Consider the following 25,497-nt stretch of genomic DNA (forward strand, 5'->3'; position numbering starts at 1 on the left):
AATTACATAAACAAACCCCCAAATCTCCAATAATCTCACCCCTCAGATAAACACTAGTAACATTTTGGTAAAAGAGAAAAGGGAGAGAGAAAGAGTGCTATGTCTACATCATACACATACGTAACCAAATTAATGTACTATCTATGCGGTTTTGTACCCTGATTTTTTCATTTAGCATTGTATTGAGAGCTTTTCCCCATGTCATTACTTATTCTTCAGAAACATGATATTTAATGAACGTATGACATTCAATCATATGGGTGTACTTATTGGATATTTAGGTCGTTTTCAATTTTCTCATTGTTAGATATACGGCAGCAATAATTATTCTCTGAATATATTCTTCAGTATTTCTGATTACTTCCTTCTGTAGATTACGGAATATCTACATATGGATTTGCTGGAGGAAAAGTTGTAAGCCCTTAACACCTCTGAACATACTGCCAAGGTTATACGAACTTATACTCCCCCCAGCAGGATGTAAAAGTTCTAATTCCATCCTATTTTCACCACCACTGTTTATTAGTATTTTTTAACCTTACAAATTTGATGATGGGGGGAAGTTGTCTAATTTTTTTTTAATTTGCATTTTTTCAAAAATGCATTTATTTGGTTACCAGCAAGAAATATTTTTATATGTGGTTTTTGACTTTTTATTTTATTTTTAAACTTTTTCCCCTAGATTTTCCACTGGAATATTTATCATTTTCTTATTCCTTTATGGTATGGGTGCATGTGCATGTTTGTGTGTATACTGAATGCTGATTTATACACACACACCACAAGCACGTGCTAACTTACATGGATACACACATGCAAACACATATTTAAGATATTACTCCTGTAACTCTTTGTAGTATATGTTATAAATATTTTTCTGAGATGTGCCTTCATTTTATTTATATGTTTTTAATGCAAAATAACATTTTTATATATTCAATCTATAAATCTTTCCTTTGATTTTATGTGCTTGCTTTCCTACCTTCTCATATTTGTTTTTTGAGAATTTACTTTTCAATGTATCTCAGGTTGTTGGGAGGCTTAGAAGGAGACATGATAAGTACCAGAAAATTCTATTTCCAGGGTTAGTTCACCAAATATATTTTCTTTCAAATAAAACTCAAGAATATTAATAAAATAAGTGCACAGAATATGAGAAGCTGTCACCAAACTTCCTAGAAGGAATAAATCAGCATTCAGTTTCTCTCTCTTGCTTTTGGAAGAAGTCAAATTCAAAAGATAAGTTGGTATCTGACTAATCAGGTTAGAGTTTACTGAAGGTAGAAATAGAATCTTCCAGTCACAAGGTCACAGCCAGGGATAGGACCGCTCACCTTGAGGCAAAGTCATCAGGAACCCAGCCTAACGGGTCATATACCCAACCTCCAGAGCAAGAACTGCTGGTCATGTCAAACCAGGATGCATATCAAACTCCATGGGTATAATCGCTTAAATGTGACTAACAGAAAAAGTCCACCAATTCATCTGCTTCTTCCAAATACACCAAATTTCAGCTATTGCAAGACCAGTTAGATAAAGCCTTTTTTTTTTTTTTTAATTTTCCTGCCTTTGCTTTTTCTCAACTTTTTACTATGGAAACTTCCAAATACGTAAAAAAGCAGAGAGAACAGTAGAATGACCCTCCCCCCACTCAATATTCTTATTATCCAAATTTAACAATTATCAGCTCATGGCCAATCTTGCTTTATCTACTCCTCCCTTCCCCTAACTACTCCCACCGTCCAGATTATTTGGAAGCAAATCCCAAATTTCCTACATACCCTCCGTAAAATTTCAGCATGAGATAAGGTCTTTTAAGCATATTATTTCAATTTAGTGACTGTAAAGCTTGATACATTCCTATTTAAATCACTAGTTGCTGCTATATTTGCCGGGAAGCACCAGGGTTCAATCTTCCTATTCTTGTTTCTCTTGTGTTCCTCATCTCTGTGCAATCTGGCTGCTCCACTGGATCCGTTCTTCATAGGGCAAGGACTTTCCAGTTGCCCAATTCAAAGCAAACTTTACAGTGCTTGGCTTTCCCCCACAGTTAACCCCAACTTGCGCCCTCCTACCGGAGGCTCTTTTTCTCCTTCCAGGACATGACTCTCACTTTCTCATGGCTCTTGTGCTCTGGCTCACTTCCGATCCTCTCTCTCAATCTTTCTCTTTTTCTGCATCTCTGTCTCTGTGTCTCTCTCCCTCCCTCTTTCTGACTTTTTCCTTTGGAGACTTTTATGATGGAAAAGATGCCACTGTATTTAGGAAGAGAAGGTAAGCAAAGGATGGACATAATCTCTCACAAGCTCTCCCTGTCCTTTGATACAGACTGATATTCACTCGTGACTCATGACTCTGACCTAGAAGCTTTTCAGACATTTCTGCAGCTCCACAGTGCCACCCATCAGCAACGAGCCATGAACTGCCAACCCAACAAAGAAGAAATTGTTCTTCTCAGCTTAGAAGCAAAAATGCTTAAGAGCTTCTCTCTCTCCTTTTTACTGCCTTTGCAAATAATTTTTTCCCAATGGCTGAAATACATTTCTGTTACAACTGTACAAGACATCAAGTGGACTACTCTTTATTTAGGCAGGAAATGAAAACTACATCAAGCAGGAACATATAGAAAATCAGTTTTACCTCATCAAAGACCTTGGAAACGACATGCTTGTCCAGAATGGGGACATAGGTGGGGCTGTGAGGGACGGCGGCCATGGACAAAGCATCCATGATGGTGAGCTTCTTGGCCGCCAAGCCATGGATCTTGAGCCAGTTTGCTGAAGACATTCCTGCAGAACTAAGAACATGAGACTGTGACGTTTTAAAACTTATATCAAACAAAAACACAACAAAACTGTCCCAGTAAAATTACTCACTCTTGGTCATAAACTTGGTTTCCTTCTCGAGTCAATCTTTCTAATGACTTGTCATCTGGGAACTCATTTGTCAGCAGGATGCCCATTTCTGTGGAAAGGGAAATGGCAGCTGTATAATTTCCTCATATATGGGGTTTATATCAAAATGCAAAAGGATCACACTTATCTCTGAGTTCAGTTGTGAGTGAGGGCTAATTAATGGACTGTATTTCCCAGAACTGATCTGTCAGAGGGGGTTCTAGGCAAGATTCATTTGCAATGGACACTAAAGACCAATGCAAGAGTGAACAGGGTACTCTCACTGCTTTGCTAATCTATCTCACCCCATAGCCATTGAGATCTCTCTCCATAAAAGGATGAGACAAACTCATTCTCCAGAAAACATGTTTTTAAAATGTCAAGTAAGAATACCATGAACCAATAATTGTTCAATGTGGCCCTCATTAGACTCCCCCCAAATTACACAGGAGAGCCTTGTTCAACATTTCAGGTTTCGAGAGTTTATTCTGTAATTCCTCAGCTCTGTGCAGAAAACCAACATCCCTACTAGGTCCTGTTTAGTTATAAGTTCACATTTTCAAATTATTGAAAATGTTATTTGGAGTTTTTAATGTATATCCTTATAGAAGCTTGGATTCATAAATGAAAAGGTATATGAGCTAGTTGAATCAGCAGCATGTAGAAGGAAGGGATGTTTGGGAGTGAGCTAGTTAAATGCCTAAGAAATCATATCCCAATCATCATGGGATAGGCCCCTTAAAGGACTGTGCATGTAGCAGATTCCGGAAATAGGGCAGGTTAACTGAAACAGAGGAAAAGGCATCACACGGATCAGCACTGAAGAACACAGGGTTTGATTAAGCTATGGCTCAGTAACAACAGGTGTAAATTTGTCCCTCAGGTGCTTCCTACTACTTAGGGGCTTGTGTGGATGTGTGTGTTTAGCTGGGGGTTTATTACTTATCACCTCTTTGAAAGATAGGGAAAAGTGCTACAGGAATTAAACTTTTAGGAAATTTACTCTTAAAATTTACTATTTTAAGAATAATGATATTATCAATAGTCATAATAATTGAATGGAAAAGTCTCATTTTCCTCACATTTAGCCCCCAAAAGGCTGACAATATGGGTCAGAGAGGGGCTTGTCGGATGGCGCCACCTGTGAATGAGGGGAAGAAAATAAACCAACTATGAAGTATTAGGTTTCCAAATTCAAACCACGGAGTGAGAGCAAGCATCACCACTAGTGCCGCGGTTACACGAGCCACGGGTGTATTAAACACCCAGGCACTATATATGCAAGTCTGACCCTAAGAATATCCAGTTCACTAAAGCAAGCCGACCTGATTTACAAGGGAGTCCTTTGAAGAGGAAGCTATCTGGACTCACTGAAAAATGATTTGTTTCCCCCCAAAGTACCTCTACCCAGCTCTTTCAGGAGCAGACACACTGGGGAGGGGAGACCACCCTGGGCTTCCTGACATAGAGACCCTGCTGGCTTGCCTCTGTCGCTTGGAGTGTTCCAGCTGCTGGAATTGGAAAGGCCGTCCTTCCTCTCACTGCAAGCTGAGCTCCTGAGGGTGGAGAGCTGGCTCCTGAGCAGGCTGGTTTTGGTTGGTTCTGTGGGTACCACAGGGAGAAGGGTTAAAGGAATGTGGGCTGGAAGGAGGTATTTCATGAGATGCAACTACATTCTTGGATCCTTTAAAAAGAAAGAAAGTTCAGTCTCCCAACCCTCAGGGGGACAGTACTGCCACCAAGTAAATGCTGCGGTAATGGCTTGTTCCACTGATCTGAGTTCAAACTCTGCCCCTCTTGGAGAGAAATCTGCTTCCGAGCTCATTCAGGTTGTTGGCAGAATTCATTTCCTTGCAGTTGCAGGACTGAGGTCCCATTTCCTTGCTGGCTGTCAGCTGGGGGCCTGTCTCAGCTCCTTAAGCACCCCCATTCCTACTCATGGGCCCCCTCTATCTTCAAGCCAACAATGGCACACCGATGTCCCTCATGCCCCAAATCTCTCTGACTTCCTCTTCTGCCACCAGCTGGTAAAAGACCCTGCTTTCAGGAGCTCACACGAGTACACTGGGCTCTCCTAGAGAACCTGGCCGAGGTCACATAACACTCTTATCACTCCCAGAATCATGGGAGTGATGCCCCATCACATTCACAGCTTGCAGCGTTTAGAGCGGGACATCTCTGTAGTTCATTTTAGAAACTCTGCTGACCACAGTTGCTGTCTAAGCCTTTATGTATATTATTTTCTACCCTCTGTTGGGTCCTTTCAACTAGGAAGTAGACACTTATCAAATTCTGATATTGAATCTGTCTGCTTTAGAGGATAATAAGTTTGTACCAAGACATGTTGATTACTTTTCCCATACGGTCACAGAAACCACACTAATTGTAAATGTGTTCTGTACTTCACGACCTGGATGCCTTCGGTAGTACCAAGGCTTTATGTAGTATTCATAAATGAAATGCGCCCTATTTTCGACAAGAAGGGACTTACCTTCTCTTACAGGAAATTAGACAATTAGAGTGAAAATTAGCTAATAATCTGCATTGTCTATCTTTTGCACAGAAAGATAACACCAGTGGTCTCCATGCATGGAGTTAGGAGTGTGCTATGTGTCATTTGTTTTTCTAGGCAACAAACAGGGTGATTCCTGTTTTGGTTGCCTCTGTAACAAGGAATTAAGAAGGATAAATTTTCTCAGGAGCTACGTCTGTGAGCAAAAGAGATGAATGATCCACATAGGAGAGTTGAACTCCTGCCCCTGACTACACCGGCAGGCCACCTTGATCAAAATCGCTGGGCAAAAACAACAGGTGTGTGTCCAAATGAAAATGAAATTTAGCTCCCAAAGTCCCCAAACATAACAACTGTACTATTCCCAAACTTTGCAAATAATCAGTAAAAGTATATTGATCTGGCAGCGGATTCAAGGATTTAACTACTCCCCCAGCTCTGTACAGTCAGTCACCACATTTCATCACTCTTCTAAACTAAAAATTGAAACAGAATAAAAACTCAGCACAGGGATGCCTACCAATAGCAACAATCCCAAATCTAAGTGAAATGGTACAAATGACAAAAGGCCATTAAAATGTTCAGGATGAGTGGCAAGTAGCATTTCTAGCAAAAGTCACGTTTACTGGAATGGGCAGGCAGGACTGGCAAAAGGGATGCTACTGCACAAGTGGCCCAGTATGGGAATCTTCTTTGTCCCCATGGGCTTAAGGCAGAGACACCAGGGCAAATGGACAGATCATGCAAGAGGGACCAAGCTTCAGCCAATGCCTCTTGGTCCCTATGGGGTTGAGGCTCTCTTCTCCTGCCCAGAGACATGGGGACACGCAAAAGACAGTGTGTGTGTGGCAGGGGAAGCCACCACAACCTTCCTCCACTGAGAGGCAACTAGCATCCTGGCCTGGGATACTCCTCTGCTCCCTCAGGCAGCACCAGTAGGAGCCCCAGTGACACCAGGAAACCAAGCACCAAGATAACACCACAAAGGCTGTGAAAACGAAATTACCATTGGAACCACAATCCACAAGAGCAGGCCATGACCTATGGGCTAACTTTAAACAGGACAACTGCTTCCTGAAATAAAAGATTTACACAGCATCCAGGGTCCCTAACATAATAGACAAAACATTCAGGATACTGTAAAAAAAATCATCCATCATATCAGGAATCAAGAAAATCACACCTTGATGGAGAAAAAACAATCAAATGATGCCAATACCATGATGAGTCAGAAGCTGGAATTATCTGACAAGGATCTCAAAGAAGCTGTCAGAAACATGCTTCAGCAATTAATTACAATTTCTCTTGAAACAAATAAACAAATAGAAAATCTCAGCTAAGAAATTGAAGTTATAAAAGTTTTCAAGTGGAAATTGTAGAACTGAAAAATAAAATAAGAGAAATAAAAAAAATTTGTTGGATGAGCTCAATAGTAGAGTGAAAATGGCAGAGGGCAGTATCAGAGAACTCTGGGGACATAAAAATAGAATTCACCCAATTTTAACAACAGAGAGAAAATACAATAAGAAAAGATAAACAGAGCCTCAGGGACCTGTAGGATAACAGCAAAATACCCAACATTCCTATTATCAGAGTCCCAAGACAGGGAGGAAAAAAGTGGGACTGAGAGACCATTTGAAGAAGTAATAGACTAAAACTTCCCTAATTTGGTGAAAGATACAACATACAAATCAAGAAGCTGTGCAAACCCCAAACAGAGTAAACCCAAGGAAATCCATACCAAGATGCATTATAGTTAAACATTGAAAATTCGAGACAAAGAAAAATTTTTTAAAGCAAGCTAGAGAGAAAGGACCCAGTACCTAGAGGGAAGCACCAGTTTGAACAACAGCAAATTTCACATTTAAAAAGTAGGAGGCCCGAGGAAGAGGCACTATGTTTTTCAACTACATACAGGAAAGAACAATCAACTGCAAATTCTGAATACGGCAAAAATGTCCTTCAGGAACGACGAGAAAATAAAAACATTCCTAGACAAAGAAAAAATAAAAAATAATTGTGGCTAGCAGAACTACCTTTAAAGACTGAACACAGGAAGTTCCTCAAACAGACAGGAAATGATAAAAGAAGGAATTTTGGAGAATCAGGAAGGAAGAAAGAACAAAAGAGAGCAAAAATATGGTAAATACAATAGATTATCCTTTCCTCTTGAGATTTATAAATCATATTTGATGATTTAAATAAAAATTGTAGCATCACCTGATACTCAAGACAATGATATTTAAAACTGGGGAAGGCAAAGAAACCTAAACTGAAGTAAGATGCCCATGCTCACAAAAAGTGGTAAAATGTTGATACCAGAAGTGTTATAAGTCATATTTATATGCTGTTATAATACCCAGAGAAGCCATTACAAAAACCATACAAAGAGTTACATTCAAAAGCACTGCAAATAAACACTAAGGCCAAGTGGAAGATATTCCAGACATACAAGGCTGCTTCAACATTTGAAGCAATCAATGTAATCCACCATCATATCAATAGACTAAAGAAGGAAAACCATATGATATATCATTTGACACAGAAAGAGCATTTGACAAAATCCAGTACAAGTTCATGATAAAAACTCTCAGAAAACTGGGAATGAGGGGAACTTCCTCAACTTGATAAAGAATATCTACAATAAACCTACAGCTAAAATCATATTTACTGGTGAAAGATTGAATATCTTTCCCCCTTAAGACCAGGATAAAGGCAAGGATGCCCACACTCATCACCCTTATTAAACATAGTGCTGGAAGTTCTAGCTTCTGCCAACAAGGCAAGTAAAAGAGATAAAGCCAGAAAGACTGGAAAAGAAGATAAAACTGTCCAAATTTGCAGATAACATATTGTATATGTGAAAACAGTAAGGAATTCACACACACACCAAAATTTAAAAAAAACCACCCACAAAACCCAAAAAACTCCTAGCACCATTAAGTGAGTTCTGTAAGGTTGTTCGTTATGGGATCAACACACAAAATCAATCACATGTTGATACACTAACAATGAACATATGGCTACCTATATTAAAAAACCAGTACCATTTGTAATTGTTCCAAATACTAAAATGAAATAATTAGGTATATACTTAACAAAATATGTACAGGATGTGTAAGCTGAAAATTACAAAATGCTGCTTGTAAAACGTCAAAGAAGATTTAAATACATGGTCATGGTCAGGGGTCATGTTCATGGGTCATGCCACATTCAGAGGCTGGATGAATCAACATTGTAGAGATGTTGGTTGTTCCCAAATTGATCTATAGGTTTAATGCAATTCCTATCAAAATCTGAGAGGTTTTTTAGTAAACACAGACAAACATATTCTAAAATTTAAGCAGAAATTTCAGGCCCTAGAATAGCTAAAATAATTTTGCAAAAGAAAAATAAAGTTGGAAGAATCACTGTATCTGATATTAAAGCTTACCATGTAGCTACATTAATGAAGACATTGATCAGTGATCTATGTGGAGAGATATACACATAGATCACTGAAACAGAACATACAATCTAGATTTAACCCACACAGATATGCCCAGATGATCTTTGGCAAAGGTGCAAAATTAATTCAATGGAGTAAGTATAGCCTTTTCAACAAATGCTGCCAAAGCAACATCTATAGGCCAAACAATAAACAAACAAACATTAAAAAACCTTGATCTAAAACTCACACCTTATACAAAAATAACTCAAGTGAATCATGGACTTAAATGTAAAATATAAACCTACAAAATTTGCAGGAAAAAACATAAAAGCTAATCTTCAGGAATTAGAGTTAGGGAAAGAGTTCTTAGATTTGACACCAAAACCATGATCCATAAAGGAAAGACTGATAAATTGGATCTTATCAAAATTAAAAGCTTTTGCTTGGCAAAAGACCCTAATTAGAGGATGAAAAGACAAGCTACAGACTGGGAGAAAACATTTGCAAATGACATATCTAATAAAGACCTAGTATCTAGAATACATGAAGAACTCTCAAAATTCACCAATAAAAAACAAACAATCCACGTAGAAAATGGGCAAAGCACATGGGCACAGACATTTCACTGAAAAGGATATATGGAAGAGGATATCTATTTCACTGAAGAGGATATATTGTAAATGAGCACATAAAAAGATGTTCAATATCACTAGTCATTAGGGAAATGCAAGTAAAAACCACCACGAGATGTTACACACCTATCAGAACAGTTAAAATAGAAAACAGCGGCAATCAATACCAAGTTCTGGCGAGAATGTGGAGAAACTGAATCACTCATTCTTTGCTGTGATAATATAAAATGGCACAGCCACTCCAGCAAATAGTCTGGCAGTTTCTTATAAAACTAAACATTCAATACTATATGACTCAGCAATGGCACCCTTGGGCTTTATCTTAAAGAAATGAAAAATTATGTTCACATAAAACCTGTACAAAAATGTTTATAGCTGCTGTATTCATGATAGCCCCAAACTGGAAACAACCCAAATGTCCTTCAACAGATGAATGGTTAAACCAACTCTGGTACATCCATATCACAGGATATTACTCTGTAATGAAAAGGATTGAACTGTTGATATCTGCCAAAAATCTGGATGAATCCCAAGGAAAATATGTTGAGTGAAAAAAGCCAAAACCCAGAGGTTATGTGCTGTATAATTCCATTTTATATAACATTTTTGAAATGACAACATTTTAGAAATGGAGAACTTAGTGGTTCCCAAGAGTTGGGAAACGGTGTCAGAGGGAGATGGCTGTGGTTATAAAAGAGCAATGCCAGGGATTCTTGTGGTGATGGAGATGTTCTCTATCTTGACTGTGATGGTGGAAATATGAAACCACGTATGATAAAATCATATAGAACTACACACACACACACATAAATGAACAAATGTAAAACTGGGGCAATCTGAGTAAGATCGTGGATTGTATCAATGTCGATCTCCTGGTTGCAAAATTGTACTATTTTTTCAAGATGTTACCATTGGGGGAAGCTGGGTGAAGAGCAGATATACGGGAGCTCTCTGTATTATTTCTCATAACTGCATGTGAATGTATAATCACTTCGATAAAAATTTCAATTTAAAAAACACAGGTTTAGGCTTCTTTTAAAATATTATGGGGCTTTAGCTTTATTCTACCTTCTTGCATTGAAGGAAAACTGGTAATGAGAGTCAAACCATTTTGTTCACTGATACCTGCGTGGAGGACTTTCTTTTTCTGAATCTTTTGACTTGACAGGTCCTCTGGTACTTTCGACATTCGTGTTGATTCGACATCAGCGTGAGATTTTGCACATTTTTCTGGGGTTGAAACAATGGAGCAGATTTCTTTTTGATGCCTGTTTTAGATAAAAAGTAGACAAAGAAGATGAAAGAAAAAAAAAGGAGGGGGAAACAAAATTTCCCTCAAGAAGGCAGAGTTAGATCAGTACAATCGTGTTGAATGCTGCAAGCTTAAGAAGTGAGCCTCTCCCCTTATATTTGGTTAAAATAAGAATAGTCATTTATCTCTGCCCCCGCGGAAGAGTGGACAGGAGCCCAGCCCTGGCTCACATCACAGCTCTGTTCCTTCCCAGCTATGTGACTAAGTGCAGTCGCTCAATCCGCTAAATTTCATCACTTCCCTCACCCACGAACTGCAGGGAACATCAGCTGGGCCCTAACAGCATGGAGCTGATGAGAGGATTAACTCGAGAAAGAGTCTGTTGTAAAGCAGAAAGCATTATAGAAACCCTTTTCTCTAACTAAATGGTTGAACAGCTAGCTCTTATAAAAGCCAGAGAAGGGAAACCCTTGCCTTGAACCCTCTGCCAGCACCAGATCATGGCAAACCATTCTGTTGAAGATCTGGGGCCAGGAGGGATCCCCAAAAAATTCCTAAATATTTTCCCAGACACACCTTCTCTGACACTCTGAACACAGCAGCCACAGAAGGGAGTTTCCAGAACAACCTCCTGCTCCAACACTGTAAAGCACGCCCTCCTTCCTTCACCTCCCCCTCCAAGCCCATCTCCACGGAGCACCCGCCCAGTGTCCCATGATGCCCCACCACACTGCATCCTGTGACAAGGGCCCAGGCTTACATTCATCTGTGCACCCCAGTTCGCCTGGCGTATGATTTGTACTCAGTAAATGTTTGAAAAAAAGAAAGAAGGGAGATGAGATTTGGAGGCTGTAACATTTATTTCACCTGGTAAAAAACTCAAATCTGTTTTCGACCACAGCTAGGTAGGCGAATTAACTTTTCCTAATGATATGTTATAAGGAACTACAGAAGCATAATATCTATAGAATGAGGCACTGCATTTTACTCTTTTCTTTATATTAATTCAGAGCTCTTATTATGTGCCAGGCATGCCCTCATTTAATCCACCCAACAACCCTATGATGACCATTATTCCCCTCTTATAGATGAGGAAATTGAGGCTCAGTGAGGTTAAGTAGCTTGCCCAAAGTTACTAACATGTAATGGTGGGAAGCCTGGATTAAAACATTCCTCTGCATGACTCTAGAACGTGCTCTGTATAGCCCCTAAAATATATATACATATAAAAAATGAAGAATACATCTACTAGTCAATCAATAGCAGATACAGTCAACTGACCAAACCAACTTCCAAGCAATAGCTGGTCATGTTGTCCTGAGATTTTTTAGTTTGATTAAGCAAGGGGAAGAAGACAGGTAAGGTACTAGCTGAAAGTATAGAGAAGATAATTGACACTGATGTGCTGCTCATTTATTTCTTAGTTTATTTGCTTAAATTCTCCAGATTTAGGAGATGTATCTAAGCTTTCCCAAACAAATTAAAAAAAAAATAATGCTGTAAAATCTCATTATATAAGAGATGCCTGGTATAACATTTATCTTTTTACTGATTCCATGCTCATGCCCTGCCCCCAGCCCATATTAAATGTTTGCTAAGAGGAAGACAATAAATTTTGAAGAAGGAGAAATCCTGATTAATATGTATTTTCAACTTCTTTCCATTTTGCTATCACTCTTTTAAATAAAAAGACATCCTCCTGATGGGGTATTTATATGAAGCTGTGACACTTGAATGTGTGTACAATGTGAAATCATTTAAATAAGATTTGACACATTTTCTGAGTGTTTGTTAGGGTGGTTTTGATCTTTATTTAAGAACTACTAGTTAGAAACATATTAGAGGGAATTCCCTGGCGGTCCAGTGGTTAGGACTCTGCGCCCTCACTGCCGAGGGCCCAGGTTCAATCCCTGGTTGGGGAACTAAGATCCCACAAGCCATGTGGCATGGCCAAAAAACCCCCAAAACCAACCAACCAACCAACCAACCAAACAAAAAACTCCCCAAAATAAACATATTAGAATATAGGATGGGAAAATACCCGAGGAATCATCTATCCCAAATCCTACCACCACAGCCATCATTTTAAAGATGAGGAAACTGAGACCCATAGCAATGGACAATATGGAGATCCACCAAGGTCACACAGAGTGAAGTCTGGACCTTGGCCTCCTGACCCTGAGTCAGATCTCCTTCATGACACAGCACTCCCGCTCTGCTCCGTCACTGCTTGGGTTGGTGGGGGGTACTGTCCACACTGGGTAGAGATGAGACATCCTTAGGGCCCGTGCAAGGGTTTCAGAATCTACATATAAGGATGACTATGTGGCCTCTCTAAGCCAATCATTATTATTCTTTTTTAATATATTTTAAAATTTATTTATTTATTTATTTATTTTTATTTTTGGCTGCGTTGGGTCTTCGTTGCTGTGACTGGGCTTTCTCTAGTTGCGGTGAGCGGGGGCTACTCTTCATTGCGGTGCGTGGGCTTCTTATTGCGGTGGCTTCTCTTGTTGCGGAGCACGGGCTCTAGGCGTGTGGGCTTCAGTAGTTGTGGCACACGGGCTCAGTAGTTGTGGCTCATGGGCTCTAGAGCACAGGCTCAGTAGTTGTGGCGCACGGGCTTAGTTACTCCGTGGCATGTGGGATCTTCTCAGACCAGTGCTCGAACCCGTGTCTCCTGCATTGGCAGGCGGATTCTTAACCACTGCACCACCAGGAAAGTCTGCCAATCTTTATTAATTTACTAGATTATGAGTTCCCTTTCCTTAAACAAAAACCCTAACATAATCATACTATGTGATTCTTTAAAAGAAATCTCACAAAGCATTGCAGAAAGAAGTGGCAAAGAGATCCAGCAGAGCATCCTAGAGGACCCCCTGCGATGGGGAAGTGGGAGCTCTGCTGTACTCACTTGTCTCCATCCTTTTCTCCGTTGTACCACCAGTCCATGACCAAGGACTCTGAGTAAAGGTCTTGTACCTTCTCCAGGTCACTGCGTCCCTGCTCCATTTCCTTAATTAAAAGAGTCAGATCTTCATTCTGCCAAAATAAGTTAATGCATTACGAGATTAGAGTTTAGATTTCAAACATTTCTAACAGAAAACGAACTGTATCAGGAAAAGAAGAATCTAAAGAATTTCATGTAGTTCTTATATTATTCCTTTTTTAGACAGCCCAATTGAGGTATAATTCATTTATATTATAATAAACTGAATGTACGTGAAGTGTGCCATTTGAATAGTTTCGACATTCACACCTGTGAAGTCATCACTGCAATGAAGATAATAAACATATCCATTACCCCCGAAAGTCTCCTAGTTTCCCATTGTAAATCCGCCTTTCCTTTGCCACAAAACCTCTTTTCCCCCAACCAACTACTCATCTCCTTTCTGTCACTATATAATATTAGTTTCAATTTTCTGGAATTTTATTTAAATGGACTCATATAGTATATACCCCTTTTTTGGTCTAGCTTGCTTTACTTTTATATTATTTTGAGATTCACCCATGATGTAGCATGAATCAGTAGTACATTCATTTTTATGGCTGAGTAGTATTCTATTACATACCGAATTCAAAATTTAGTCACCTGTGGATGGACATTTGAGTTTCCAAGTTTGGGCTATTATAAATACTAAAGCTGTGAACATTTGTGCACAAGTCTTTGTATGGACATCTACTTCCATTTCTCTTGGGTAAATAAATAGGAATGGAATGGTTGGATCATATGGTTGGTGATGTTGAACTTTTAAAGAAACTATCAAACTTTTCCAGAATGGTTGTACTAGTTTACATTCCCTCCAGTAATGAATGAGAGTTCTAGTTCCTCCATATAACTGCAAACACTTGATGAGGTCAGTTGTCTTAATTTTTGCCATTCTAATAGCTGTGTAGTGGTATCTCATCATGGTTAATGTGTATTTACCTAATGACGAATGATGTTAACCATCTTTTCATGATCTTGTTTGCCATGCATATATCTTCTTTGATGAAGTGTCTGCCCAAATCTTTTGCTCATTTTTTGTTTCTTTGAGTTTTGAGAGATATTTATATGTTCTGGATACTAGTCCTTTATTAGATATACAATTTGAAAACATTTTCTCCCAGTCTACAACTTGTCTTTTCATTATCTTAGCATTGTTTTTTAAAGAGAAGCTTTTAATTTTGATCAAATCAAATTTATCAGTTTGTTCTTACATAGACTATGCTTTTGATATCCTATTAAAATTTCTTTGGGGGTTAACACAGTGTCTCAAAGGGTTTTTCATATGTTCTCCTCTAGTTGGAAAAAGACCTAGATTTTACATTTGGATCCATGTATCATTTGGATCCATGTATCATATTAATTTTTGAATATGGCATGATGTATGGAGGAAATTGTGTTTATTTTGTCCAATTGTTCCAACACCATTTTTGAGGGGGAAAAAAACTATATCCTTTTTCCACTGAATTGCCTTTGCATCTTTGTTGAAAATCAGTTGTCTACATATGTGTCAGTCTATTTCTGGTTTTGCTATTCTGTTCTGCTGATCTATATATCTATCTTTACACTAATACCACCCTGTCTTGATAACTATAGCTTTATATGTCTTGAGATCAGCTAGTATTAGTCCTCCAACTTTGATTTTCTTCTTCAAAGTTTCCATGGAATTAGTTTGTCAATTTTTAATTTAAAAAGCCTGCTGAGATTTTGATTGGGATTGTGATGAATCTAAAGATCAATTGAGAGAGAACGCACTTATTAACATTGTGATGTCTTCTGACCCGTAAACAAGATACATCCCTCAGCAATGTTTTGTAGTTTTCAGTATACAGGCCCTTTCACATATTTTGACAAATTTGTCCCTACATGTTTCGTATTTTTGATGCTATTGTAAATGATAATTTTTATTTCAATTTTTATTGTTCTTTGCTAATATGTAGAAACAAAATTCATTTTTGTATGTTGACCTTGTATCCTACAATCTTGCTAAATTCAATGATTAGTTCCAGTAGCATTTTTGTATATTCCATTGGATTTTCTACATACATAACCATGCTGAATGAAAATAAAGACTGTTTTACTTCATTCTTTCCATTCTGGATGGTTTTCCTGTCCTCTGGTTTATTGGGCTAACTAGAATTTCCATTACACTGTTGAATAGGAGTGGTGAAAGCAGACAACCTTGTCATTTTACTGATATGAGGGGGAAACCGTACAATCTTTTACTATTAGAGTATGGTGTTAGCTGTAGGTTTTTCCTAAGTGCCATTTATCAGAATGAGGAAGTCTGTTCTGTTCATATTTTGCTGAGAGCTTTCATTAGAAAAGTGTGTTGGATTTTGTCAAAACTTTTTCTGCATAAATTGAGATGACTGTAAAGTTTTTAATAAAGTATGTTAATTTGGTGAATTGTATATCAATTTTCAAATGTTAAACAAAACTTGCATTTCTGGGATAAACCCAACTTGGTCATTATGCATTCGACTTCTGTATGCATAAGGAATATTAGCCGATAAGTTTCTTGTCTGATTGTATTTGTGAGGGTTTGGTATCAGGTTAATGCTTGCCTCGTATGAAAGTATTCCCTCCTTTCATTTTCCTAGAAGATTTTGTGTAGAACTGATATTATTTTCTCCTTTAAATGTTTGATGTAAATCAGCAGTGAAGCAATCTGGGCCTGGAGGCTTCTATGCATAAAGGTTTTTTAACTACAAATTCAATTTCTTAAATAGATGTAAGGCTGTTCAGGTTATCTATTTCTTCTTGAGAGAGTTTTGGTAATTTGTGTCTATTGAGCAGTTTATCACTAGATGTTGAATTTATTATTTTTTTTTGCTTTACAGGTAAATTGTCTTTTTAAAATAAATAACTGTAGATTTCATGCAGCTGTAATAAATAATACAGAGAGATCCCATGTACTCTTCATCCAGTTTCTCCCAAGGGAACGGCAGACAATCCCAGTGTCTTTTCATCCTGTTAACAGGGCCTTTTGCAAAGCAAAAGGTTTTATTTTTGATGAGGTCCAATTTATCAATCTTTTCTTTTATGGATCATGCTTTTGGTCTTGAGACTAAAAATTCTTTGCCTAGCCCAAGGTCCTTGAGATTTTCTTCCATATTTCTTTCCAGAAGTTTTATAGTTTTATGTTTTACATTTAAGTCCATAATCCATTTTGAGTTAATATTTGCATGAAGGGTGAGGTTTAGGTTGAGGTTCACTATTTTGTCTCTGAATGTCCAATTGCTCCAACCATTTTTTGAAAAGGCTCTCCTTCCCCCATTGAATTGCTTTTGTACCTTTGTCAAAAATCAGTTTGGCATACTGTGTGGGTATACTTCTGGGTTCTATACTCTATTCATTGGTCTAGGTGTCTGTTTCTCCACAAAAGCCATACTGCCTTAATTAATGCAGCTACACTGTAAGCCTTAATACTGCAATTATTTCTCCCACTTTATTCTTCTTTTTCAAGATTTGTAGGGTTTTCTAGGGCCTGTGACTTGCCATATGGATTTTAGAATAAGCTTGACCATGTCTGTAAAAAATCTTTCTGGGATTTTGACAGGAACTGAATTAAATCTATAAATCAAATAGATCTCTAATATGTTCAGTCATCCAATCCATGAACAAGGTATACGCCTGTCCATTTATTTAGGTTTTCTTTGATTTCTTTCTTCAGCCTTTTGTAATTTTCAGCATAAAAATCCTGTACATATTTTTAAAATATATATCTAAATATTTCATATTCTTTGGAGCAATTGTAAATAATATTGAATATTTAACTTTGACTTCTCAAAATGTGACTGAATTTTGTGTGCTGATCTTGTAACCAGTGGCCTTGCTGAACTCACTTAATAGTTCTAGGAGTTTTGTTTTGTTTTTTAGCTCCTTGGGGTTTTATGTGTAGACAATATGTTACGAGCAAATAGGGACAGGTCTATTTCTCCCTTTCCGATCTGTATGCCTTTTGTTTATTCTCTTGCCTTGCTGTCATGGGTAGAGCTTCCAGTAGTATGTTAAATATGAGTGGTGAGAGTGGATGCCTTTGCCACTTTCTTGATCTTAGGAGGAAATTATTCAATCTTTCACTATTAAGTATGATTTTACTCGTAGATATTAAGTTGATGTAAGTTGAGGAAGTTCCCCTCTATTTCTATTTTGCTGAGAGTTTTTTATCATTAAAGGGTGCTGCATTTGGTCAAGGATATTTGTGCACAATAATATGACCATATGATTTCTCTTCTTTAGCCAGTTAATATTCCGGATTACATTGATCGATTTTCTAATGTCAAACCAGCCTTGTATATCTGAATAAAATCCCCCTTGGTCATAATGTATAATTCTTTTATACACTGCTGGGTTCAGGTTACTAATATATTATTGACGATTTTTGCATCGTTGTTCACTGGTATATTGGTCTGTGGATTTTTTTTTTTTTAATACTGTCTTCTGGTTTTGGTGTCAAGGCAATACTGGCCTCATACAGAGAATTAGGAAGTGATCTCTCCTATTTCTTGAAATAAATTGGTTTAATTATTTTTTAACTGTTTGGTAAAATTCTCCATGGAGCCATCTGAGCCTTGGTATTTCTTTTTCAGAAGTTTTAAAGTCATAAATTCAGTTTATTTTATGATTTTAGTGCTATTCACATTGTCCATTTTATCTTGGTTGAATTTTGGTAGTTGGTGGATTTTGTGGAAGTGGTCCATTTCTTTTCTAAGTTGTCAAATTTATGAATGCAAAGTTGTTTGTTGTATTCCTTTTATTATCTTTTAATGACTGTGAGATCTACTGTGATGTCCCCTATTTCATTCCTGATATTAGTGCTTTGTGTCTGCTCTCTTTGTCTTTGTCAGCCTTCTGAGAGGTTTTATCAAATTCTTGAGAGAATTTTTTTTCAAAGGAACAGCTTTTTGTCTCATTGATTTTCTCTACTGTTTTACTATTTTCAATTTCACTGATTTTTATGCTCTTATCTTCATTGTTTCCTTCCTTCTGATTGCTTTGGGTTTATTTTGCTCTTCTTGTTCTAGTTTCTTGGGGTGAGAACGCAGATTGTTGATTCAGTACGTTTTCTTGTTTCCAACATAAGCATTTAGTGCTATAAATTTCACTCCCAACACTGTTTTAGCTGCGTTCCACATAGTTTGATGTGCATTTTTGTTTTCATTCAGTTCTAAGCAAATTGAGAACTTCTCTTTGACCCATTGATAAAGGGTTTTCCTGGAGTGGACCATTTGCTTGGGCTGGGTCCCTCCTGCCTATTTTTCCTTCCCACTCTGGCGTCTCTGAACAGAGGTGGAGTCTCAGGACCATGGGGATAAAGAGGCTTCCCAGAGGGGGCCACTTGTGGCTGTGTCCCTTTGGCTAGTCCTCTCACTTACTCCAGTAAACCTGTTTTTCTGGTACATGTTTTATATATTTGGGAACTTTTATAGCTAAAGTTCATTTTCGTTTGGGCATACCTGTGTATCTGGTGATTCCTTTTTTTTTTCAGCTGTTTTCATCAAGGCAAACTATCACAGTGGCCAGAGTCAGGAGTTCAGCTCTCTTTTCGTGGGACAGTTATCTCCACTTTGTTCACAGTCAGAGCTCCTAAGGGTAGGGGTTAACAGAGCACTGAGTAGCCCCACATAGCACACCTCCTTCGGCCTTGTTGATGCTGGGTAGAGGTAGAGGCTCAGCTCTCCACTGGGGGAGGACCGCTGTGGGGTTAGTCCTATTTCACACTACCTCATCTATCTTATGCTGGTGGGTGTTGTGGAGGCAGCTTCCCACCAAGCCTCACTGACACAAGGGATGGGGGAAAGTGGAGTGTCACCTATCCCCAGCCCACACTTACTTTTTCATTTTCATTGATGCTGGGTGTTTGTGGAAGCTTAGCTCCTTGCTGATCCCACTGCCATGAAGGTTGTGGTGAAGAATAGAAGTGACACCCCTGACCTCATAGTGCCTTGTTAAGTCTCAGTGCTGCCTGGTGGGACAGTGGTTCAGCTTGCCACTGGACGCCTTGGACAATACCCTGCTTGGGGAATGAGGGCACTGCTTACTTCTGCTGGAGTCGGGTGGGATGGATGATCAGCTTCCCTCTCAATCCTCTGATACTACCCTAGCACAGGATTTGCAGCACACCTGCTTCTGCCTGGTGGGGTTTGGAGAATCATCTTTCCATTCAGCCCCACTCACACTACCCCAGCAGAGAAGCATTGCCACTGGCTTCCACCATGTCGGGGCTGGAATATTAGCTCTCTGGGCAGATATACTGATACCACCTGACAGGGATATCAGAGCACCATCACTTCCTTCCATGGAGCAGGTGGGTGGTATGGAAGATCATCTCCCTGTTCAGCTCCACTGAAATCCTGGGGAAGGGGATGTAGTCTTCCCATTGGTGTATGGCTGGAGTAGGGCAGGTATTGCCAAAAAGGTCTTTGGCTAAGTAAGCTAGGGGAAATAGGTTGTTCTTGGGTCATTTTTGGGTCTGTGCCTGTTAGGGATTCCAGGTTGGAGGCTTTGGCAGTGCCCCATCTGGGGTATATGGAAGACAACAACAAAACCCACAGAACTCATGCCATGTCATTCCTTAAGTTCTGAGGTCCCCAGGCATTCCACCTCCTTCTTTCTACTTTTCAGAGTCTTCCTTTGCTTGTTTGTTGTGTTATGTCCAGGGCTTTTAAGCTGTAAGACAGAGGACCTAGGAGGAATGGGGCTACTCCATTATTGCTGGAACTGGAAATCCCTCCAGTTATTTATAGTTAGATTTGAATAACAAGGAAAAAAAACTTACATATTTACCCATGCAGTTACCATTTCCTTTGTTCTTCATTCCTTAGTGTAGATCTGTATTTCTATCTGGTATGATTTTCCTTCTACCTATAGTACTCTCTTTAACATTTCTTGTACTGCAGGTTTATCGATGACTTATTTCAGTTTTTATATATCTTTATTAACTTTGCTTTTTGAAATATATTCTGTGTATAGATTCTATACTGACAGTTGTTTTTCTTTCAGTACTTTAAAAATGTCACATCACTCTCTTTTCACTTACATTGTTTCTAATGAGAAATCTGCTGTCATTCTTATCTTTGTTCCTCTGTATATAATTCACCTTCTTTTAAAATTTTCTCTTTGTCACTGTTTTTGAGAAGTTTGATTCTGATGTAACTTGGTGTAGTTTTCTTCATGTTTATTGTGCTTGGGATTCATTGAGTTTCTTGGATCTGTGGATTTACAGTTTTAATCCAACTTGTAAAACTTCTGGTCACTATTGCTTCATATATGTTTAAGCTACTTGAATTTTTCCACAGCTCTCTGATGCCTTGTTTTCTATTTTTCTGGTTTGTTTTTTTGCTTTTAATTCTCTGTCTTTTCTATGTTACATTTTGGATATTTCTATTGCTATCTTGCAGTTTACTAATCTTCTGTTCTGCAATGTCTGATCTGCTGTTCATCCTATTACATGTATTTTTTTATCTCATACATGGTACTTTTTTATCTCCAGAAGTTTGATTTGTGTCTTACTTGTATCTTCCATTTCTCTCCCTAACTTTTTGAACATATCAAATACAGTTGCAATAACTATTTTCTTGCTCTAATACTAACATCTGAGTCAGTTTTACATGTTTCAATTTTTGTTTGTTTTTTCTCCTCATTATGGACCTGTATTTTCCTGCTTCTTTGCATACCTGGTACTATTTGATTGAATATCAGAAATTGTCGATTTTACTTTGTTGAGTGGTGGATATTTTTGCTTTCCTATAATTATTCTTGGGGTTTGTTCAGGGATGCAGTTAAGTTCCTTGGAAATGGACTGATCCTTTCAGGTCTTGCATTTAAGATTTTCTATACAGAACTTGAGAAGTGTTTGGTTGTTCCCACTGCTAAGGGAAGATCATTCTTTAACGATGCCCATAAGATTATGAGGTTTTCCAGTATAACTGATGGAAGTAGTATTCTCTGCCTTGTGTGAGCTCAGAGTATTGTTCCCTCCAATTCCTTTGGATGATTCATTCCCCAGACTCTGGTAGTTTCCTCACATGTAAGCATTGATCAGTACTCTGGTTTGTCACTCCTCAGAGCAGACAGTAAGACAAAAACCACATTCTCTAGAAGGGCATTCTTTTTTTTTTTTTAAAGGATTTTATATTTATTTATTTATTTATTTGGCTGTGTTGGGTCATCATTGCTGCACGCGGGCTTTCTCTAGTTGTGGCGAGTGGGGGCTACTCTTTTGTTGTGGTAGGCGGGCTTCTCATTACGGTGGCTTCTCTTGTTGCAGAACACGGGCTGTAGGCGTGCAGGCTCAGTAGTTGTGGCTCACGGGCTTTAGAGCACAGGCTCAGTAGCTGTGGTGCACGGGCTTAGTTGCTCTGTGGCATGGGGGATCTTCCTGAACCAGGGCTCGAACCCATGTCCCCTGCATTGGCAGGTGGATTCTTAACCATTGTGCCACCAGGGAAGCCCACAGAAGGGCATTCTTGAAGTGCATATCATCAGGCCAAGACTGGAAGACTGAAGCATAGAATTTTATTTACTTTCTCCCATTAGTGCATTAGAATGGATTGCTTTATCAGGTGTCACGTGGTTATACAGCCTGAGAAGTCAGAAGACAACTACCTAACATCTGAATTTTTTGAAAGTTTCCCACAAATGTCTGTAAACAGGCAATGGTTACCAAACTTTATGTATGGACCCCCAGGATGCTTGTTAAAAATACAGATTCCTGAAGTTTGGCAAAATGTTGATAATTGTTAAATTTGACTGATACGTACATGGTCCATATACTCTTCTACTTTTGTGTTTGTTTGAAACTTTCCATAATAAAAACCATAGAAAAAAAACAAAATATATTAAGATTCCTAGGCCTCTATGCCTAGAGCCTGATTTAGTAGCTCTGAAGTAGGACCCAGGAATCTGCATTGTCACAGGTGCCTTAGCTCAGGTGGTCCTTAGACCACATTTTGTAGTACACTCACTGTTAAGTGATTCATTTTCTCAACTTAGTTGTCCTTGTGGTTGCTGTTTTCCCAATTAAAGTCTCATCCATGGGCCTCCAGCCATTAGTGCTGAAATAAGTGAACACTCTGTTCTCAGCCCATTAAGCTCTTACCTGAACAGCCTCTGGAGGACAGGGATCCTTGTAACCAAAACTGTAAGAATGGAACTCTCCTCCAGTCAAAGAAGCAAGCTCTTTCAAAAATCCATTTGCAATCTCATCATTGTAACAGAAGGAGATGGTGTAAACAGGAACTTTCTGAAAACCTCTGGCCTGCTCTATAACCATTTCAGGTGGCTGAAATGATACATTTTGAGGGGAAAAGGGGAGATGGAAAGAGAGAGGAAGAGACAGAAAAAAAAAAAGATATGAAAATCCCTAGTATTTGCTCTAGATAGTGAAATTCTCAAATAGTAATCCTGTATACAGCGGAGAGTGACTTCTTGGAAAGGTGTAAATTCAATTCAATAAACAAAGCAAACACTGCCAGATAGTGAGAGTATGAACACCAATGACTCAGCTCTTGCCCTCTGAGGGCTCACAGTTTGGTGGGAAAAAATCTGGGAGAAATATTTGACTAACCAAACTACTCAATTTCAGTGCACCTAAGCCTAGAGTCCATGCTTTTAAAGTGCTGGGCTATACTTCTGAGCGCTTAAAGTATTAGGGTCATGGGTAATACACCTTGGCTATTGGGATTCTACAGAGTGAGGCCACCAGATCTCCATGTGGCTTCCAAAGCATCTACTCCCAAAGAGTAATTTCTAGACCATTGTCAATGTGTCTCCCACAGAGTGAAAAAAGAGACATTGATTTAGGGTCCTTCCATGTGCTGGGCACTCTGTTGGGGACATAATATCCCAGTTAATCCTCACAACCATCTTGTGAGAGAGTTTTGGAAAGACGGCTAGTTGCCTACCTCTCCTTTTTTTACTTTCAGAGCCCTGGTTTTCTTTTTATGGTAGCAACATACTTAGTTAAAAACAAACAAACAAACAAACAACACATACACACATAGAAACTCATCTTCTGACACTTTTTTTGCAGCTAGGTGTGGCCAGGTCTCTCCATTGAGATATAAGCAGAAGTCTCAAGGGAGAGATTTTTTTTGCCAATAAAAAGACAAAGACTTAACAAAAAAAGCTAATATCCTCTCCCTTTTCACCCCTGCCCCCTGGAAAGTGGACACTCTGCCTAGAAGTGGAGCAGCTCTTTTGTGACCATGAGGGTGGACGTCACACACAAAGACAGTGAAGCATAAAGATTAAAGGAAGCCTATTTCTTGGAGACATCCTTGAACAGCTGTATAACCTAGACTACCTTCCGCTGGGCTTCGTAGTCATAGGGATATAAATCTCTCCATTGTTTCAGCCATCATTGGTCTGCTCTTTTGCTTTTTTTCGCAGTCACATGAAACTCTAATTGGCACAGTAGGTATGGATATGGACTCCACTTAAAGATGGAGAAATTGAGGATCAGAAGGATTAAGTTTCCTAGGGTCATCAACCTCTTAAGTGGTAAGACTAGATTCAAAGAGTTTCTACTACTAGAAGCAATGCCAGACTATTTGTTTCCACGCCATTTGCAATAAAGACCGTCTCTTGGTAAGGACTGGCTCTCCGTAAACATTACCCGACTCTCAGGAAAGATGACTGATGAACTGCCCTGCCACCTCTCTACCAGCACCACCACACCCAGCTGAGCACCCTCAGAAGTGCCTCTGCGTTTCTCAGTCCCTCTTTGATGGACCCAACTTGCTGGCTCCTTCAGCCAGTTCCCACTCTCCACCCCCAGTTCCTATCCTTTGACTGTTAATCCTTCCTATACGTTTGCTATGAGCCCTGGGGAGGCAGGGGGATGAGGGAGGCCTCTGGACTCACCACTGGGAGATGGCCAGTTGAGTGGTCCCCCAGAGACTGGTCTCATTCCAGCCACCACTTACACACGGCTTCAGTCTCTGTACGTGACCAGCCTTGAGCCTGTCCCTGCCCATAAGCCCACCCACACCTCTCCTCCTCTCTTCTCTCCCCTCCCCTTTGCCCATTGGCTGGTTCCTAACCAAACAGCGACCTAACCTAGCTGAGGGCTGATCCCATCCCTCTTGTCAACTTCAAGGACAGAGCAAAGCCCTCTCTGCTGCCTGCTCTTCCTTCAACCTAGCTTCCATTTTGAGGACTTACCATGTGCTGGGCACTAAGGGCTCTGCTTGTGCTCTCTCCCTGCATCCCCCCTACAACCCACCAGGGAAGGTACTATCATTATCCTCATTTCTTACAGGACTCCTTCCCACTGCCCCTCAGCCCCATATACCAGACTGGAGATGCTAGACCTAAATTCTGTTAATTTGATAGATAGGGTTTTAGCTAGAAATTAGTCCTATATTGACTTACAGCTGAGATATTTGGGAAGGGAAAGAAACTAATGTTGATTTAGTGCCAACAGTGTGGGTGCCAGGGACTGTGGGTAGCATTTTCATCTTTCATATGCTACCTGACATTATTTCGTATAGTCATTTGCTCATTGCCTATCTCGCCATAAAACAGAAGCTTCACTGAAGGCAGGTATGTTGTCTATCTTGCTCCCCACTGTATCCCAGACTGATAGCAGTACCTGGCACATAAAAGGTGCTCAGTAAATATCTGTGGAATGCCAAAACAAAAACAAAAACAACCCCCTCCCCCAAAAAAACCCCAGTGTTTAGGGACTTCCCTGGTGGTCCAGTGGTTAAGACTCCGTGCTTCCACTGCAGGGGGCAGAGGTTCGATCCCTGGTGGGGGAAATAAGATTCCACATGCCGAG

At 39.3% G+C, this 25,497-nt stretch overlaps 1 protein-coding gene across 1 annotated transcript in view; it reads right to left on the minus strand.

Moving 5' to 3' along the window:
• VWA3B (von Willebrand factor A domain containing 3B) overlaps positions 1 to 25,497 on the minus strand; it is a 211,562-nt gene that overhangs the window by 65,357 nt on the left and 120,708 nt on the right. Inside the window, 6 exon segments of the mRNA XM_036872281.1 lie at positions 2,641 to 2,797; positions 2,877 to 2,964; positions 4,380 to 4,496; positions 10,594 to 10,736; positions 13,635 to 13,762; positions 22,813 to 22,995. Of these exon segments, the coding sequence (XP_036728176.1) occupies positions 2,641 to 2,797; positions 2,877 to 2,964; positions 4,380 to 4,496; positions 10,594 to 10,736; positions 13,635 to 13,762; positions 22,813 to 22,995 (816 nt within the window).

The sequence above is a fragment of the Balaenoptera musculus genome, chromosome 13 (genome assembly GCF_009873245.2).
Source record: "Balaenoptera musculus isolate JJ_BM4_2016_0621 chromosome 13, mBalMus1.pri.v3, whole genome shotgun sequence".
Lineage (NCBI taxonomy): Eukaryota > Metazoa > Chordata > Mammalia > Artiodactyla > Balaenopteridae > Balaenoptera > Balaenoptera musculus.